The sequence below is a fragment of the Micromys minutus genome (genome assembly GCF_963924665.1).
Source record: "Micromys minutus genome assembly, chromosome: 20".
Classification (NCBI taxonomy): domain Eukaryota; kingdom Metazoa; phylum Chordata; class Mammalia; order Rodentia; family Muridae; genus Micromys; species Micromys minutus.
In genome coordinates this window covers 23,685,241-23,703,944 of record NC_137955.1, presented here as the reverse complement: position 1 = coordinate 23,703,944, position 18,704 = coordinate 23,685,241, and the positions used below count along the sequence as shown (strand labels likewise).

At 43.4% G+C, this 18,704-nt stretch overlaps 1 protein-coding gene across 1 annotated transcript in view; it reads left to right on the top strand.

Moving 5' to 3' along the window:
• The window catches only part of OSMR (oncostatin M receptor), a 57,897-nt gene extending 40,387 nt beyond the window's left edge, over positions 1 to 17,510 (top strand). Inside the window, exons 10-18 of the mRNA XM_080933879.1 lie at positions 136 to 212; positions 1,484 to 1,706; positions 4,135 to 4,314; positions 5,017 to 5,121; positions 6,648 to 6,821; positions 7,710 to 7,877; positions 13,984 to 14,065; positions 14,314 to 14,386; positions 15,018 to 17,510. Coding sequence (XP_080790005.1) covers positions 136 to 212; positions 1,484 to 1,706; positions 4,135 to 4,314; positions 5,017 to 5,121; positions 6,648 to 6,821; positions 7,710 to 7,877; positions 13,984 to 14,065; positions 14,314 to 14,386; positions 15,018 to 15,575 — 1,640 coding nt within the window. The 3' untranslated portion in view covers positions 15,576 to 17,510. The remainder of the gene's footprint in view (positions 1 to 135; positions 213 to 1,483; positions 1,707 to 4,134; positions 4,315 to 5,016; positions 5,122 to 6,647; positions 6,822 to 7,709; positions 7,878 to 13,983; positions 14,066 to 14,313; positions 14,387 to 15,017) is intronic.
• Positions 17,511 to 18,704: the final 1,194 nt, after the last annotated feature.

Genomic DNA, 18,704 nt, shown 5'->3' with positions numbered 1-18,704 from the left:
AGATCTCCAGGTATGAAGGGCATTAAAGGGTCGAAGCCTTAGGGAGGCTGAGAACCACTGGCTGAGAAGGACATGCAAAGTTTGACCTTCTTTGCAGACAGGATGACCTTGGGACTTGTCTTTGGTTCATTTCAGCCCCCTCACAGGCTCTTGATGTGTGGAGACAAGTGCGGGCCGAGAACGGAAGACTTGTTGTGACCTTGTTCTGGAAGGTAAGACTTGCAGCTTCAGAAGGCCTGTCTTGCTGCTTCTGGATAGCAGTGCTCTCCCCAGCCAGGAGGAACCACCGTGTCAGCCTCACAGGGCTGATTATCAGGGGGAAAGACCCACTCCATACCTGGTTCTAGTGCTTGGGCTACAATTTTCCCTGAGCCCAACTGATGGCTGACGGTTGTTTCTGATTGTGAGATGCTTTTCTGAATGTTCTACTTAGGTGCCCTGTAACCTTTGCAAGGCTCATGTCTACAGTCACATACCCTACTTCTGAATTATGGATATGTAAATACAAAGGTTTAGAATCAAGCTATTAATTTATAATAGAAGATCAACATTATCCTACAATCCATAGCATGACAACCTGGAAGGCCAGCTTTGTATTCAGGGCTCTGAGATTCCTCAATGTCTCATGCCAAAGCATGGTAGTTAATAGGAGATGGTTGGCCCATTGTCACGGCCTCACCAGCGTTTCTTCTCCCCTTGAGTTTGGCACAGTCTTCCGGGTCCTCGAATACTCATGTTTGGCTCTGCTGAGTTCTGTCCAGTCCCTGAGAGGACAGCTACCACTTAATCTGAGATTGAGGGGGCCACAGAGAACAACATAGCCTGCTCCAGGGCGAGCAGACCTCAGGAAGTTGGATGTTGACCTGGGACTGTGAGGGTCAGGACTTCTCTGCAACCACGAGCATTCTCTAGAAGAGGGAATATGAACTAGGGGACAGAGGTCAGTGTGAGAAAAGACCAAGTGAAAGGAGGCCCGGGCACAGGCTCTTCTTACACAAACTTCTGGGTGCTGGTCCCCCTCTTGTGTCTTCTTTCAGCTGCCTTCCACATCTTATTTCCTCTGGAGCTAAGGGGTCTACATATTCCTCTTGACTTCTGACTCAGTCCCTGCTCTCTGGATACACTATAAGTCTTTAATATAATCTGCAAATGGTTTTGGCTCCACTCTCTTCAGTTAGATTGACATGCCTGATTCTAAGCTTGGTGTTGAGATGATTCCTCTATTTAATTTGATGAATGTGCTAGTGTATATGCCCTCACTCATTTGCACACACAGGGAGACATGTTTGTTCTAATATGTTTATATGTGTGCATGTGTGAATGTGGTAGTTCCTATGTACCTATGTACGTGCACATAGGTGTGTGCATACATATGAGTGGATATGTTCTTATATATATGTGGATGGGGCAGCTAAGGGATGGAAGAAATGAAAAAGTAATTTTAAAATAAAGCCCATTTTGAAAGAATTATCATCTTTTTCAGCCACTATTAAAATCACAGGCCAATGGCAAAATCATATCCTATAATATAGTTGTAGAAAATGAAGCCAAACCAACTGAGTCAGAACACTACTCTGTTTGGCCACCAGCCCTTGGCACAAACCTGAGCCTTGACCTGCATCCTTACGAGATTCGCATCACAGCCAACAACAGCGTGGGGGCATCTCCTGAGTCCTTGGTGGTCATTTCTAATGATTCTGGACATGGTGAGTCAGCCTTGGTCGATTTGCCTTCCATTCTTGAGGAAAACGCTGATGATATTTCCAAATAGTGACAGACATATAAAGCCATAACTTGAGGCAACCCTGTGTGTGGTTAGGCATTTCCTTCAGAGCTGGGTGTGTCAGCAGGTTGCAATATTACAGTACCTTTACAGTGGTCCAGCAGACTCTGTCCTTGGGTGCTTCTGCACACTTAAGGGGTGATCTAAAATTAAATGCAATCTCATAGCAATTCTCCCTGAGAGTCAAGGCAGTGCCCTAAGGATTTTATCTTAAGAGATATGGGCCATATTTACCGTGCTGTTACCAACGTTTGCCAACTTTTATCACCTATAAAGAGTTTATGGAACAACCATGATGACAGAGCATGTCTGTAGCCACGACACTCAGGAGGTTGAGGCAGGATGGGGTTGAGGCCAGCCTCTGTTACCTAAGAAGGCTGCACTGAGAGAGAACACTGGTAAGGAGCCTATGAGAATCATAAGGTCAGCTGATGTACTCGTTCAGGAGACAGTGTCATATGGTCAGGTTTGTAAAATAACGAGATGATAACCTGCTAATCTTTCAGCCAGCTAAGGAGTGGGCAAAGTAGACGTGATGTCACATCTAAAGCTAAGAGTGACATTAATGTCCTTCTTGACTGAGCCATAGAAAATCTGGGCATAGTATCTCCCTAGTCTCCTGCTATGAAACTGTCCATAACAAAAGGCAAAAGGGAGCTGACCTGCTGAGGTCATTAATGTACCTTTTGGTGATGCTGTCCTGCGGGTCTTGCTGTAAAGGTGCCAGGACCTTCTCATGGGGCTAGGAAAGACTGCATGCTTCTATCCCAGTAAAGTTTAAGTTTAGGCTAAGTGAACCACATTAAAAGGTATTTTGTTTTTTAAAAAGACTGCCTTATGTGCAATCCATTCTATTGCTCTGGAGTAGGGTAACACTTTAACCTTGAGACTGAAGATTTTTACCCATTTCCACAAAATTTCACTAAAACCTGAAGTTCAGATTTCTCTGGGCATCCTGTTTCACCTGGAAGCTCTAGTTACTAGTTCATCACTGCAGGAAAGTAAGACGTTGCTTATCTTCCTGACCCTGAAATTGTCACACAGCAGGAGCACAGTTCCAGGCATAAAGTAAAAGGTATTGAGATGGTTTTTTCAGTGTGCTGGTACACAGCTGAAGCTGACCCACACAGCTTCCTCCCCTTCCTCCATTAAAGAAAGAAATCTTTGTAAAATAAAGTTGTTAAAAAAAAAAGAAAGAAAGAAATCTGTCTCACACCAGAACTGACATTTCCTCTTCCCTTGTGCAGAGATGTCAGGAATGTGGACCCTCACTCCTTAAGAGCACTGGAGACTCAGGGTGGTGGGAACAAGGAGGTTTTACTTCATGACGTTACAAAATGGAGTGTGAATCGGGAAAGGCCATTGATGGGTCGTGGAAGACAGCTTTTGTCACCCTAACACATTTTTGTCTCCCCCATTCCTTTCCACTTTGGCTAAGCAATTAAGAAAATGAAATCTCACAGGTCATCCAGGTCTTACCTTTCCCTCTGCCACACATCACTACCATTTCCCAGACAAAACCTGGGCTGGATTCTTTGCAATGTTTTGCATCCTGTTTAGTTAAAACATAATAGTTGGATGGCCTAGCAGGAAAGCTTGGCTGCTAGTCCTTTGCTACTCTACGCTTTTAGTTTGGCTAGTGGCAGTGAGAAGTGTCCTTAGCAAGCTTCTCAGCAAGGTTCCAGTGCTTTCTGTTCACTTGTAGCTGCATCTAAGCTGGCTGGAGGCAGTTTTGAAAGTGAGCCATTACAAATACACTACAAGTAAACCATGTACACTAGACATCCCAAGCTTAGGGTTCCATGACTTTGCAAGCTGCTGCTTTGAAGCTGGTTTGAAACACAGTTAAAGAAGAGGGATGCTGAGAAATCCCTGGACTCCATCCTCTGTAGCCATTAGGGGTCCTTACTGTGTTAGTCAGCTTCCCATTGTTATGACAAAGTAACGGGAGACAGATTATAAGAAGGTAAAGTTTGTTTTGGTTTATAGTTGTAGACTCTGATATCATGGTCGGTTAGTTTGTTGCTTTGGGGGCTGTGGGGAGGATGAATATCATTGTGGGTAGCTCATGGTGCTTGGGAAGCAGAGAAAGGACAGAGCCAGGGTCCCAATGTCTTCCTTCATAGCCTGCCCAGTCGTGTAACTTCAGTCTCAACATATAAAAGGTTTCACTACTTCCAAAGGGTGCCACAATCTGGGAACCAAGGCTTTAGGTGCAGAAACCCTCGAGAGACATTTTCAAGCAAAACCATAAGCAAAGCATTGCAAGAGCTGGTTTCCTTCCTTCTTTGGGAGTCAGAAAAATTAGCACAATGATCTGAATCTGAAATATTCTATTTGTTTCCACACAGAAGAGGTCCATGAAAAAACAATTAAAGGTATAAAGAATGGATTCAATATTTCTTGGGAGCCTGTATCTGGAGACACAATTGGCTATGTTGTGGACTGGTGTGCGCAATCTCAGGACCAACACTGTGATCTGCAGTGGCAGAACCTAGGTCCCAATACTACAAGCACCATCATCACCTCAGGTGAGGGCTCTCAGCAGTCCTTGCATATGCCCCTTGCAGAGTTCAACGTAGACCTCAGTTCTGATCTACGGATACTTTGTGCTGGGCTAGCGGTTTTGAAGTGCAGCGTGGAGATCTGACGTTCTGGGGATGGATTCTGCCCTTTGCACTTACAATCTACTGCAGCAGAGTAAGGAAATGCAGACCCATGGCGCAGATTTCGATAACTGTTCCTTCTAAATGAGAGGGGCGTCTGAGCCGTGCGCAGAAAGCTTTTGCAGATGGAGAGAGCGGGGACGTTTAAGGCTGATGGAAGCAGAATCGGGTTTCAGTGTCAAAGTACTTCTAGGCATGGGCTCTCCCCTCCTGCGGCGAATCTACAACTTGACAATGCCCGCTGGTTTAGAGGGGTCAAAGGGAGCTCAAGGGGGTGGCTTCCGTAGGAGGCACAGATCCAGAAAGTGATGGAGACCCATACAAAATTCAGGGGCCGAGAGCACAGGTGAGGGAGCAGGTGGCAGTCTCTATGGACTGGAGACAGCACTATGTTTGCAAAACAGCAAGTTCTAAGGCCTAGTGGAAAAAGGGGAACGTCAGAGGGAAGAGCGGAAAGGTCTTGAGAGAGAAACTACTTGGGAACGCTTGCTCACCGACTATCCTTTCCTGCTCAGCTCAGATGATGTCATCGTGTCTTCTTAGAAACCTTTGACTTCTCTTCCCCAGACGCTTTTAAACCAGGGGTCCGTTACAACTTCAGAATTTTCGAAAGATCTGCGGAACAGCGTGCTCGGTTAGTAGAGAAACAGAGAGGATACACCCAGGAACTGCGTAAGTAGAAGGCGTTTGGCATGACTCAGGAAGACTTGTGCAGGACCAATGTTCTGTGTTGAGAAAGACTGCGTTCCCATATTTAATGTTGGGGTTCCATTGATTTTTTTAAAAATGCATTAAGTTTTTAAAATCATATAAATGAAACATCTTCATTACAGGAGCTGTATAAAACGTCAAATAAAAGAGGATGGAATCGTTGCTAATTTTAACACCCAAAGGGCGTTATAGTTATAGATCAGCTAGTTATAGTGTTCACTGATACCGTTTCTCTATGGCGATATACTCTTTTAAATAAACATGGGATAGTCAACCAAGTTCTTTATTTCTTTCTTGATATATACCACAAAATGTTACCTAACCCCTGTGCTACTTCCGTGATGGGAAGAAACTCCTCTGCAGATGCCTAACCTACTGTTGGACAGTTTAGGATGATTGCAATGATTTTCACCCAGAAACTGTATCTTCAAGTATCTTGTAGCTCTAAGTCACAAATCTCTCCTTTGCTGTCCACTCTCTTGTGCCCAATCTGAATTACTTTTCATTTTAACTAAGTCTTTGTTTCCATCCATAATCATGTGCATACGAGTGCACGTGTGTGTGTGTGTGTGTGTGTGTGTGTGTGTGTGTGCAAGGTCTACCCCATGCCTATGATGATGTGTTGGATTGAATCCTAGACAGAGACTCCTTAGGTCAAAAGGTTTCAGCTTAAAAAGAAAAAAGAAAAAACCAACTCATTTCTTTTAGAATTGGCCAGGAAATTGCCTCCTGTAACCATTGACTCCTGTCCCAGCACCAGGGTGGGATGTGTGCTCTTCTCAATGGAATACTTGGTACTGTAGTCTCTGAACTCTGAAAGCACGTTCCTGATTGTCTTACCAATCAGACTAACCATAAAATTCTTTTTTGGGGGGGGTTGATTTAATATTCATGGTGAGCAGAGAGGAAAGCAAGGGGCATACCATTAGTCAACATGTCTCTGTGTGCAGACACTGTGCACAAATGTGTGTGTGTGTGTGTGTGTGTAATGTATGTATGCAGGGGTGGGGCAGGAGAGGATTTACCAAGTATATTCCCAGAATGTCTGATAATACACATTGCCTTGTTTTGGAAACTGAATTCTCTAAATCTCCTCTCATATCTTTAAACATATCTTGCCTTTTCTGTCTCTTCTTCATGTCTGTAGATTCTGTCGTTCAGAAGATACTGTTGAGACTTCAAGGCCAGCATCAGGCCTAAGATAGACCTTTTATTTTTCACTTTTCCCCCTTGACTTTTCCACAAATGACTTAATCTGCCCGTGGCATTTATGTATTCATTTATGAAAGGTTTAAATGGGATCATTGTCCAGCTCCTTCCCAGCACTCAGAACTGTGTCTTGTCCACAACATCCAGGGAAAGAGAGAAAACCCCTTACCTTGACAGGAGCTCAGCATCCAGGGCTGCCTGTGGTCTGTGTTTAGTTTTAAATGTCCTGAGACCATTTGCAAATTATGACTTGTTCTTGCTCCGTCTTTCTTTCCTAGCTCCTTCGGTGAATCCAGAAGTGATGATTCACAACCTGACCCCAGACTCCTTTGTTCTAAACTGGCAGGATTATGCCAGCGACTTCCAGCCTGGTTTTATAAAAGGGTACTACGTGTATTTGAAATCCAAGGAGCTGCAGTGCAACCAGAGCTGGGAACAGACGACTCTTCCAGGTGATGCTCACGCTCTCGGTGTTTGCTTAGACTCAGAAGACCTCAGTTTGGGGGTCATGGAAGCGAGGCTGAGTTCATTGGCAGAGTTAGGGAAAGGCTCAGAAAAGGCCCCTTGTGTGACAGGGCCAGGCTGGGGACAAGGCTGATTCTCTTCCCAGGCCATTTTGCAACCTAGCAAAACAAAAAAGGCTGTGAGTGGAGAAAGAGGAATTTTAATTCAGTTCCAAAATGATGTGGATCTGACCATCAGCCCCTAAAGAAGCCCTTCCATTTTGAAAACCGCTTGCTTTCCCAGACTCTCCTAAAACAAAACAAAACAAAACAACCCAAACGCTTTGTCAAATGGAATTAGATTTACTTATATGTTTGTGGTGCTGAGGATCAAGCGCATGGCCTTCCACACACTATGGGTAAGAAGTCTGTCTGTAAGCCACATCTCTGACACCAGCTTATTTTCCCTGTTTATCATGGCTGGCAGGACCCTCTCCCTGTGTTACTGCCACTCCCTGCTTAGTGGATATTTTGTTTATTGTGACAGACCTTGAAAATTACTGAAATTATTTGATTTGAGGTTATGGAGAGAGCTGGGGTAGCAATACCTGGCTCCCACAACAAGGTCTCTGCCACGATCTTTTCTTTCCTTCTTTTTCTTAATGAGTCCGGGAGCCATGAATCCCAGGCTGGCTTGAACTCACTAGGTAACTAAAGATGGCCTTGAGCTTCTGCTCTTCCCACTGGGATTACACGCATGTGACATTATGTCCAGTGTCTATGGTGTTGGGAATTAAACCCACGACCTGTGCACGCTAGGTAAGCACTCTGCTGACCACAAGCAGGCCTCTGCCACACCCTGAGTATGATTTTCTTGACAATGTTTTCCAATCACAGATGATTCAGTGCTCTGTAAATATGACATCAATGACTCGGAGACGAAGACACTCACTGTGGGAAACCTTCGGCCAGAGTCACTCTATGAGTTTCTCATCACTCCATACACCAGTGCTGGCCAGGGACCCAATGAAACGTTCTCGAAGGTCACAACTCCAGATGTACGCTGTGAGTTTCTCCAAAGCAAATGTTTCCCTCAGGGATGAGTTGCTATGCTCTCTCCAGATCAGGACCCTTCAATAATTTCTCCTCTCTTTCTCCAGCCCCCACTTCTTTTTCCACACATAAGTGTTATTCAGAATTCCGTTCCAGACCCCAGGTCAAATCTGTAGTGACCTGACCTGTTATGAATTAGAAAGTTCTCATCTTTCTCACTGACACTGGAGGTCTGGCTCTGGGAGTCAGTCTCAGGGTGACTTGAAAGTCACAGCAAATTTTAGAGTTGATGTCAGAAGAGCTACCAGCTTCTCACTCCAGCAGGCCTTGGATGATGGTGGGTCGCCTTCTTTCTCAGCCTTCCTTCTGGCTGCCTTTTCTGGGCTGACCAGCAACTTTTGGCTATGCTAAGGCTTCCGATAAGAGTTAGAGGTTGGAAATATGCACTAGGTCAGGCCATGAATACTGGATCAACTCCCTCAAAGGAAGAATTTTAGAGTCTGATTGTTAAGACAACCAGAAGCAGGCACACACACATGCACCCACGCATGCACACAAATTCTCTCTCATACACAATTATGGATGGAGACAAAGACTTAAGTAAAATGAAAGTAACTCAGATCGGTCACAAGAGAAGCAAAAGAAGGGCTTTGCATTTCCGACAGGAACTCAGACAGAAAGTTAGGGAGAGAACGGGCTCCAGATGGAGGGCGTCGGGGAGAAACCCTTGGGATGCTTATCCTTAAAGAAGCTCATACCAATGTTCTTGAGTGGCTTGCATTTCCTTTCTGAACACTTTAAAAAAAAATCCTAATGCTTAAAATTTATAATAAGGTAGATGAGGTTCAATTCTGTTTCAACTGGCTCATCCTGAAATTCTTTTCTGATGTGAAGTTGTTGTGCCATGAAATGTTTGTGAACCCCAAAAGGCCACCAAGGAGCTGAGATTGATGCAATTGCATTAGAGTCTCTTTATTAGAGTTTAGGCTCCTGACTAACCTTGACACAGCAGGAAGGTGGGCCCACGAGCCTAGTTTTAGGCAAGCATTTATAAAGGCAAGAAGCAAGTATCTTGCCTGGTACACATCTGATTGTGGGGCCTTTGTAGCCTTTAACATAATTGGTTAGGATTGGAGCTAAACCATAAACTTAACTTGTTTTCCCCCATTGGTGGTTATTAGAAAGTGACGTGTCAGGGCTAGGCTTGTAACCTGGGGTGCAGATTTGTTGGGGTACCTGGAAAGTGGTGATAGTTTACTTGAGCTCAACCTTAGGTCTGGTTCGCAAAGATGGAGTCCGAATCTAAAAGATTTGGTGTCTCAGAATCAAGACCCAGCCTTGAGCAGTCCCTAAAAGATTGAAGGAAGTCTTGGTGAAGCCACTCCTGGACCCTCTCTCGATGGACCAGAGCCAACACTAGGATTCAGAGCATTTTGCAAGTGTGTGGAGGGCGATGGTGATTTCCATTAAAGACTTCACAGGAGGGCCAGGCTGACGAAACCTCGGAGACACTCATTTTGGAAGAAGCAATAGGCTCAAGCTGCAAGTTCCCAGCTTCCTGCATGCAGCATCCACTCACTGAAATGTGGGCTGTGGATGGCACAGACACACTAATTAGGGTGCTTGTCACAGAGTGTCACAGCTGCATACAGTTGCAACAGCAGATGTTAGCAATGCCCAAAACATCCTCTGATGCCTCTAAGCCTTTGTCCATAGTTTGAGTCATATTAAGACTGCAGTCAGTGGTTTTGATTATTTGAGCACTCGTATCACTTTGAAGTCATTTCATTGGATGCAGAGGGTTTTTTTTGTTTGTTTGTTTTCTTGTTTTATTTTGGGTTTTTTTTTGTTTGTTTGTTTTTGTTTTTTGAGATGGGGTGCATGTAGCCCAGGCTACAGGGCACATAGCTGAGGATGAACTTGAACTCAGGGTCCTCCTGCCTCCATCTTCCCAGTGCTGGAGTTGGAGGCCTGCATTGCTACCACCGGCTCTTAGAGTGAGTTTTACATTTATTTCTATATTTTTTTCTTTCACACGTTGACTTTATTAGTTTTGTGTGAGTGTGCACATGCATAGACACAAAAGGATAATTTTATATTTTCAAGATTTCGTTAATCTTTGCTGTAAACCTACGACCTCATCTTTATTAATGATGTTATTGATAAGAAAGTATTTCAATTATCTACAACTTCCCTGACAGACTCTTTTGTTGCTGGAATTTCAAACCCCAATAAGCCCATATAAAAACACACTGTTTAGTTACTATAATTATAAGCTGTAAGCCTTGATTGGGCAGACCTAGCACTACACTAACTTATTCCCCAGCTACAAGACCCTTTGATACTTGCAGTTTCCCCTGGTCACATGGTTCTGCTCCATCATTGCTTCCACTTCCTCCCACCCTCCTCCTCTTCTTTCCTCTCCCTTCCCTTCCCTTTCTCCTTTCTCCACCTGTCCCGACTCTCAAACACCTTCCATCCCACCTTTCCCAATTCTTTCATTGCCCAATCACAGGCTCTAGCCTTTACTGACCTTAAAGTTAAAATGGGGAGAAGGTTCACATGAGATCATCTGAGTATGTGATCAGCAGCTCATCTGGGCAGCCCCTCTTTAGAAAGCAGAATTAACATCAGAATACAAACAGCATCAGGACAACCCACAACACACTTTGCACATTTTTGAAATAGAATGTTATAGGACTCTGTTAACTATACCTGTGCTCTTGTTAACTAGGACTGAGAAATGCTTACATTTGCTAGAAATCGACTGATGTGGTTAAACAATAAAACTTTAAAAAGTACCCAAAATGCAATGCTGACATACCAAAGTGTGTAGAAATTTTGCTCCTTATGGTGGGAATTTTTAACAAGTCTCTTTCTTTGTGATTTGCTACTTTGAACAGACTGGCTTAGTAAATAGAGATGGTGAGGCAGGAGGTCTGCGAGCCTGTTTAGAGGTCTCTGGGGAGCTCACCGCCCCACAAATCATTCCTGTCTCTGCTTCTGCACAGTGGCAACCGTGTTTCCACTGAATTTGCAACTGTGTTTCCATCTAATTTAACTAGCACACTGGGTCAGGTAGTTCCCTACCAGATAGATGATGGTCAACTTAAGATTCCTTTGAATTGCTGAGGTGTAAAAGCAGGACACACTCTGAAGATGTCCTTTGCAATGTGATCTTTTCTCAGGCTGGTGGAATGTAGGGCGGGTGGCACAAGCCACAGCTCCAACTGTGGGGCCATTCTGAGGGGTGTATGCAGCAGTCTGCAGTAGCTGCCGTGAGGGCTGTTGGCAGGCTGGGTGTGGGGGAATGCTCTACTTCTTGCAGTACTTAGAACTTGCACTTTCCTCGGAGGCACCTGGGGTTAGCTTTTCAGAAGTACGTTATATTTTGAAAGTGTGTTTCCAAAACTCACCTGATGGTAGTAGAAATCAAACAGATGGAAAAAAAGAAAACAAGAAATTGGCAAAGATGTAAAGAACCTGGAACTCTTATACTTGGGACATAGCTAGGGAAAAGTTGGCACAAAAGTAAGTTAGGGAAACCGGTGGTGTAGGTGTCTCCTAAAGAAAGTGTGTGCTCAGTGTGGGGCTTAAACCCTCATTCCCTGATATACAGCTTAAAGAAATGTCTGTGTATGGGTATACACTCAGATACACCACCAACACCTACAGACGAGTATTTGGATAGACTGCCCACATCTGTACAGTTCCTGAGACTCACAACTATCCGTTCTGTGAGAAAGATAGACGCCTCTGCTCTAATCACACAGCAATGAAAATGTTTCTACAGTTATAAACTAATCTGGTGATACAAGTACCGCAAGGAGTGACAGGAGGCTGGCACAGGTTCTGCTGTGAGGTTCTACTTCAGCGTGCAGGAAGAGAAAGTGTCAGCCTGGGGGTACTTGGGGGTACACAGTGTCTGAGTTCCTCTTGATCTGTACACTGGTTAGATGCATGTGTCAAGGAAGTAAGAAATTCATTGAACTGTATGCAATCTCTGTCTCTCTCCATCTACCTCTCTTTCACACACACACATACACACACACACACACACACACACACACACACGTTGAATATGCTAAATTTGAACATCTAAATCAAAACATTTTGAGGGCTTTCATGATGCAAGTGGAAAACTCAACTTCTGGCTGTGCTTAAAGGGGCACACTGCGCTCACTGAATAAAACTACCTCCAGTCTATACCATGCAGATGACTCTTGTATGAATTTTGTAGTTAGATCTCTGTTTGTTTGTTTTTCCACTCCAGGCAGGGGCTGGATGAGGATCGAGGAGGGGTGAGGAGGGTGAGGGAGGCACACTGACTGAGCAGGACCATGTGTTCATCACACTGTTCTCGGAGCCTTCCTAGCCATTTTCCTATGACATTCTTTACACACAGTCTAAGCAACTGATGAGTTGAATACCAAGCAACTGGAACAAAGGGGTATTTAAAAAAAAAAGTTGTGTTCGTCACATTTGAGAAATCAAGCAGAATTTTTAAAGGAGGCTAAGGTGCAAAAGGTAAAGGAACATAGGCCAAGGTTTGTCTCCTCTAATCTTCAGCCCACTAATCACACACCCTGGAACAGTTCTGAATGTGGCCCAACTTTATTAAAATACTATGATTTATGTGATTTCTTTTGTAACTCTATTGCATAATTCCTGAGTGTGTACTTTATAGGGAATGACCCTGTCACAATACCAAAAGGCCAGACACTCCTGTACCTAGCCATTTTTTTAAAATAAACTTTTAAAGACTTATTTATTTATTGTATATAAGTACACTGTAGCTGTGTTCAGACACACCAGAAAAGGACATCAGATTTCATTACAGATGGTTGTGAGCCTCCATGTGGCTGCTGGGATTGAACTCAGGACCTCTGGAAGAGCAATCAGTGCTCTTAACCACTGAGCCATCTCTCCAGCCTGCCAATTTTTAATGTATGATAAGCAACCTTAGAATCTCATTGGCAAACAGGTATTTATCTTCTAGGCAGAGGTTCCATGTCAACATGGCTTGTCTACCTGGGCCACACTGACCTCTGGGCTTGGGTCTAGTGCAGGTATTTGTCATATAACATTACTCGTTATAAAAAGTTACTTGTTATCCAAAGTTAGCTGTATACTGGGCATATTCATTTCATGGTATATGAAAGAATAGAATGACTATACAACATACTTGAAGCCCCTCCTTAGACCACAGCTATGACACATTGATCCTCATACTGGCCAAACTAAGGCATGTGGTTAAGCCCCCAGGCAAGAGGCAGGAAAATACTTCCATCTACTGCAGAGCTAGGGTAGTGTCTTAGTTTGCTGTGAAAAGACACCGTGACCAAGGCAACTCTTATAAAGGCAAACATTTGACTGGGACAGGCTTACAGGTTCAGAGGTTCAGTTCATTATCGCCATGGTAGGAAGCATGGCATCACGCAGGCAGATCTAGTGCTGGAGGAGTCAAGAATTCTACAGATCCAGAGGCAGCCAGGAGGAGGAGGGTCTTTTTCACTGGGTGGAACCTGAGCACTAGGTGTCCTCAAAGCCTGCCCACACAGTGTCACACTTTCTTCAACAAGGTTACACCTCTTAATGGTGCCAATTCCCATGGGCCAAGCATATTCTCAGGTAGGAAATAAGAAAGTGGGTGGTCATGGTGTCTCCTATCAGACTTAATGAGTTTGAACTATGGGGTGTCTGTTGACTCCCAGCAAAGGGCTCCCCGAATTGGTTGGTGTCTCATAAGGCCCACGTTGGCTTTGAACTCCTGCTACTTCTGCTCTACCTCCTGCATGTTAGGAGTGTTGCAGGTACACACCACCATACCTAGCCTTATTGGTCTTCTCTCTTTCTAGTTAGGCCAAGACTCAGATTAAATTTTCCCTATAAGTTCCACCCAGTTAAAGACCTATTCATTTGTGAGAAGTGGTGCTTTTTTTTTTTTTATTTTTAATAAAAGCTCATTAAAAAAACAAACAAAACAAAACAAAAAAAACCTCATAGAGTCTTGGATAAATATCAGTGACATGGAAAATTCTTCACCCTCATAACCTTTTTGATCTTTAAGGAGGCCAATGCATATGTAAAAAAAATTACTTTCTCTTTTCTTCTTTAGCTCACATGCTGCTGCAGATCATATTACCCATGACCCTTGGCGTCTTACTTAGCATCATCGTGTGTTACTGGAAAAGTCAGTGGTAAGTGGAGAGAAAGCCTTTAGCTAAGAGTTAAAAGCAGACCATGAGACAGAAGCGATATGGAATAATATGGGGAAGAATGATGGGAAGAGCAAAGATATGCAGGTGAGCATATGATATCTAGCTGACTAGTTTGCCTTCTGGGTCAGTAGATGGGAAGAAGACCCATTTCTGAGGATGCTCAAGAGCATTCACTCTCATTGGTCCTGCTGGGTTGCCCTTCAGTCTTGTTCTCACTATAATTCCAGGGTAAAGGAGACGTGCTATCCTGACATTCCCAATCCATACAGGAGCAGCATCCTGCCGCTCATAAAATCCAAGGTAAATGTGGGGATGTTGCATGTGCACCATGCCTGTGAAGAACTAATCCAGCCAGGCATGGTGGCTCATACCTGTGGTCCCTACCTATGTGAGCCCATGTCCAGTCTGGTTTATATAGTTGGTTCTAAGGCTATATAGTGAGACTCTTTCAAAAAGATGAAAGTGCGCGCACATGTATGTATTCGAGACAAAAAAAAATTCATCATGGTTTGGGGCTTTATTCATCAAGCTTTCTTCTACCTCTTCAGGAAAAGACAATAAATTAGAGGCACAAACACAGTGACGAGGCAGGCTGAACTAGGGTACAGGTGCTGCCCGGCACGAGTGAAACCCTGGTTTCGATCCCAGCATAGATCAAACAAATGTGATTGCATCTTACTCATTGTGGGCTACCAGAAAAATCAGTGGTGAGAGAGGAAGGCTTTATTCACCTGGGAGTCAGACACAAATTCCGAAGACAGAAATGACTTGTTCTGTACTGGTGAGCCATCTGGCTTTTGCCACAACCTTCAAGTTAACATATGGTCAAGAAGGAATTCGAAACTCTCAGTGCACACACACAGTGGACACATGATACACTTGGATACTCCCTCTTGTGCTTTTATCTTACGTATGTTTGATTCCTTTGCAGAAGAATCCTCACTTAATAATGAATGTCAAAGACTGCATTCCAGATGTCCTCGAAGTTATAAACAAAGCAGAAGGCGGCAAGACACCGTGTGTAGGCTCTGGGAAGCTTCACGCTGAAGATGTACCCACTAAGCTTCCATCTGTGCCAACAGAAAAGGATTCCTCGGGCCCTGTGCCTTGCGTCTTCTTTGAGAATTTTACTTATGATCAGTCAGCTTTTGATTCTGGTTCCCACCACCTCATTCCAGGACCCCTAAAGGACACAGCACACCAACTAGGGCTATTGGTTCCACCTAACAAGTTACAGAATGCATTAGAAAATGACTACATGAAGTCCCTAGTTGAAAGTCCGACTGAAGAAACTAGCTTGGTTTATGTGTCCCAGCTGGCTTCACCCATGTGTGGAGACAAGGACAGGCTTGCCACGAGTCCACCCATGGCGGTGCACGGTTCAGAGTATAAACAGCAAATGGCAGTTCCAGGGAGCTTCACATCACCTTCTCTGAAGGAGAATAACAGTTTGACCTCAATGGTCCTCTTAGGCCAAGGTGAGCAGTAAACACGGCGCAGCACCGAGGCACTTCATGCACTACAGGCACTTTGGGGGATGTAGCTGCCAACGCCAAGTGCCCTGGCTTTTGGTTCCAGGCTGCTCATTATTTGCAATGCTATTTATCAATGATCACTACAGACTGACAGACTGAAGACCAGAACTGTACAACGTGGTGCTCACCCTGAAGGCTTCCTTAGAAACGGCAGGACCCTGGAGCATGGCCTTGTTATTTGTCCCAGACTCACCCAAGCCTGACACAGGGTACACACTGGTCACTTCACAGAGCCCACCTACTCAAGACTGCACAGCACGGCTATGGCCCTTGGGTTTTGGTTTGCAGTGAGGAAACATTGTCATGGAAACTTACCCTTAATAGTTTAAGGGTAAAACACGTGGATCAGATGTTTCGATTAATGCCACAAGACTAATTACTTTGTGTAGATTTATCACCTTTGACGGAAAGGGTACAAGCTAGATTTTGGCCATACCTTGAAGTGAGAACTTGCAGCCACTGCTATAATAGACTCTACACTGACACCAACTAATGAGCTGGGCAAACGGACAGGAGACTGTCCAGCTTACTGCCATAAAACAGGATTGCAAAGGGTTCCAGACTTGCTGTCCAGGTGACTGCCTGTTCAACAGACTTCAGTCTTCCTCCTTAGTTTGTGACTACCTCAGAAAATAAAAAAAGGACATTTTATGGAGCGATGCCTTTTACATATAATATACCCCACCCCACGAAAGCTGTATTTGGATGATCTATTTCACAAACTAATCTTTGCTCTTTGCACGTTTGGCTGTCTGGTTGAAAAGAATTGTCTCATGTTCCTGACATGCTAAAATACTAAAGCCCCACTACTGGGTGTAATTTAGCTAGAACTTTAAACTGAAGAAATCAGTTGTGTTGGCTCTAAATTCATGTCTTTTGACAAAATACATTTTGTCCTATCTTTGGGTTCCACATTGAGATTCAGCCAACCTCAGAAAGAAGATATTCACACACACACACACATCTGTACTAAACTTATAGATTTTTGTTATTCCTTAAATAAGGTATTAATAATTTTCGTAGCACTCACAGGCACCAGGTACTAGGGCACGGCAGGCAGAATACCCACTGTACACAATGTATTTCTAGGTAAGGTCTGAACTCCTCCTGATCTTGGTAATTAACTCCAGGAAAGTGCCATAGAGGAATGACTATATGTAATAGCTGAACATGCGTTGGTTCCTTCCTCTTAATGCTTGTCACATTGCAGAACAAGGTAGAGAGGTGTTTTTTGTCTTGTTCTTAGCTAAGCGTGGTAGGAATGATGACTTTGTGCACATGCGCGGCTGTTAAATGCTATAGCATGTGCTAGGGCATATGGCCACAGAACACAGTAACAGCAATCACGACTGTTCTGCACAGGTTGTACCATCTTCTCTTTATAGAATACCAAACCTCTGCTAGAAAACATGACTACAACCTAACCTAGGACCAGGCAGTGTCTTGAACAGTCTAGGTGGGAGAAGACGGCCAAGTATTGCTCAGTATTGCAAAAGCCCTGTTTGTGTTTTCCATCAATGGATTTCTCACTGGAAACTTGCACCCAGAAATGTTAATGACATTGATTTGTGATTTTTTAAATTTCAATTTTGTTTAAAATACAATCCACAAAACATCAGTTATTTTTTGCTGTTTCAATAAAGTAAAAATAAAAATATTTCACAATCACATTGTTTTAATAACCTTAACAGAATAAGAGCTCAACAGTTATTGAACTATATGGGGGGAAAAAAAAGGATGTGAATTGCCTCCCTTCAACCCAAAAAAAGAGTCTGTTCAGCACACATCTGTGCTTAGAAACATAGGACATCCAGTTTTCCATTTTCCTCTGTTCCTCTTATGGTCCTCTTCCTATGTTTGTTACGGTCTTCACCCCAACAGCAACAGATGTAATAGGACACTTGGAGACAAAGGGTTATTCTGCTGAGTCTGGCTTATTTCACATAATGTAATGACTACAGTACCACCCATCTCCCTGCAAGTGTCATACAACTTACAGCTTAATAAAGTCCAATGTGAACATTCCCCAATTTCTGTATCTATGTGTTGATGGCTCCTTAGGCTAGTTCCCTAGCTAGCTAGTGTAAGCTGTAGTGATAAACACAGATACACAAATGTTTCTATATGTTTCTATGCCATGCTGACTTAAGTAATCTGCTAGGTAGGCACGCATGTAAAGTGGTACAGTCAGGTCTATCTGCAGCTTATGAAAACAGCACTGACATTGTAGCTGTCTACACTGCAAATTGGTTCCTCTACCCCACATCCTCATCAACGTTTTTCTTTTCTTTTCCTTTTTAAGATTTATTATATACACTGTAGTTGTCTTCAGACACACCAGAAGAAAGCATCAGATCTCACTACAGATGGTTGCAAGTCACCATGTGGTTGTTAGGACTTAAACTCAGGACCTCTGGAAGAGCAGTCAGTGCTCTTAACCACTGAACCATCTCTCTAGCTTATGGTCTTTCTTCATAGCAGGCACCTCCTTGCTTGAGTTGGAATCCCAAAGCTCTGGTTTGTACTGATGGCTAAGGTTTTATACTTTTTTGGATCTTTTTCCTCCTTTAAAAATGTCTACTCATCCCATTTATTGATAATTTAGTTTTTTGAAGTTCCTTATATACTCTTGGCATCAATCCTTAAAGACTCCTTGAGAAAATTATTAGGTATGATAAACACATTCAGCAAGCTGCAGGATACAAAATCAACATTAAAAAACCCAGCAGCTTTTTCTATATGCCAATAATGGACTTGCAGAAAAAAATATCATACCCAAACAAAGAAATAAAAGATCTTAATTTTCAATCTTTAGAAATTGACGATAATAGTGCAGAGGAATTTTAAACCAGCAACATGGCTACTCTAGAAAGGGAACACATCCAAAGACCTTTTAGGTCTATGTGATCTGGCCAGAATACACACATGGCCTGGATTACAGTATGATCTAGCTGGAATACAAATATGCCCTTAGTGCACACCTCCGATTTCTTTTTTTTAAACTTTATTTTAAAAAACAAAGATAAAAGAAAAAAATTTAAACATTTTTGCATAAATGTATACAAATACAATTGTGTCAGTGC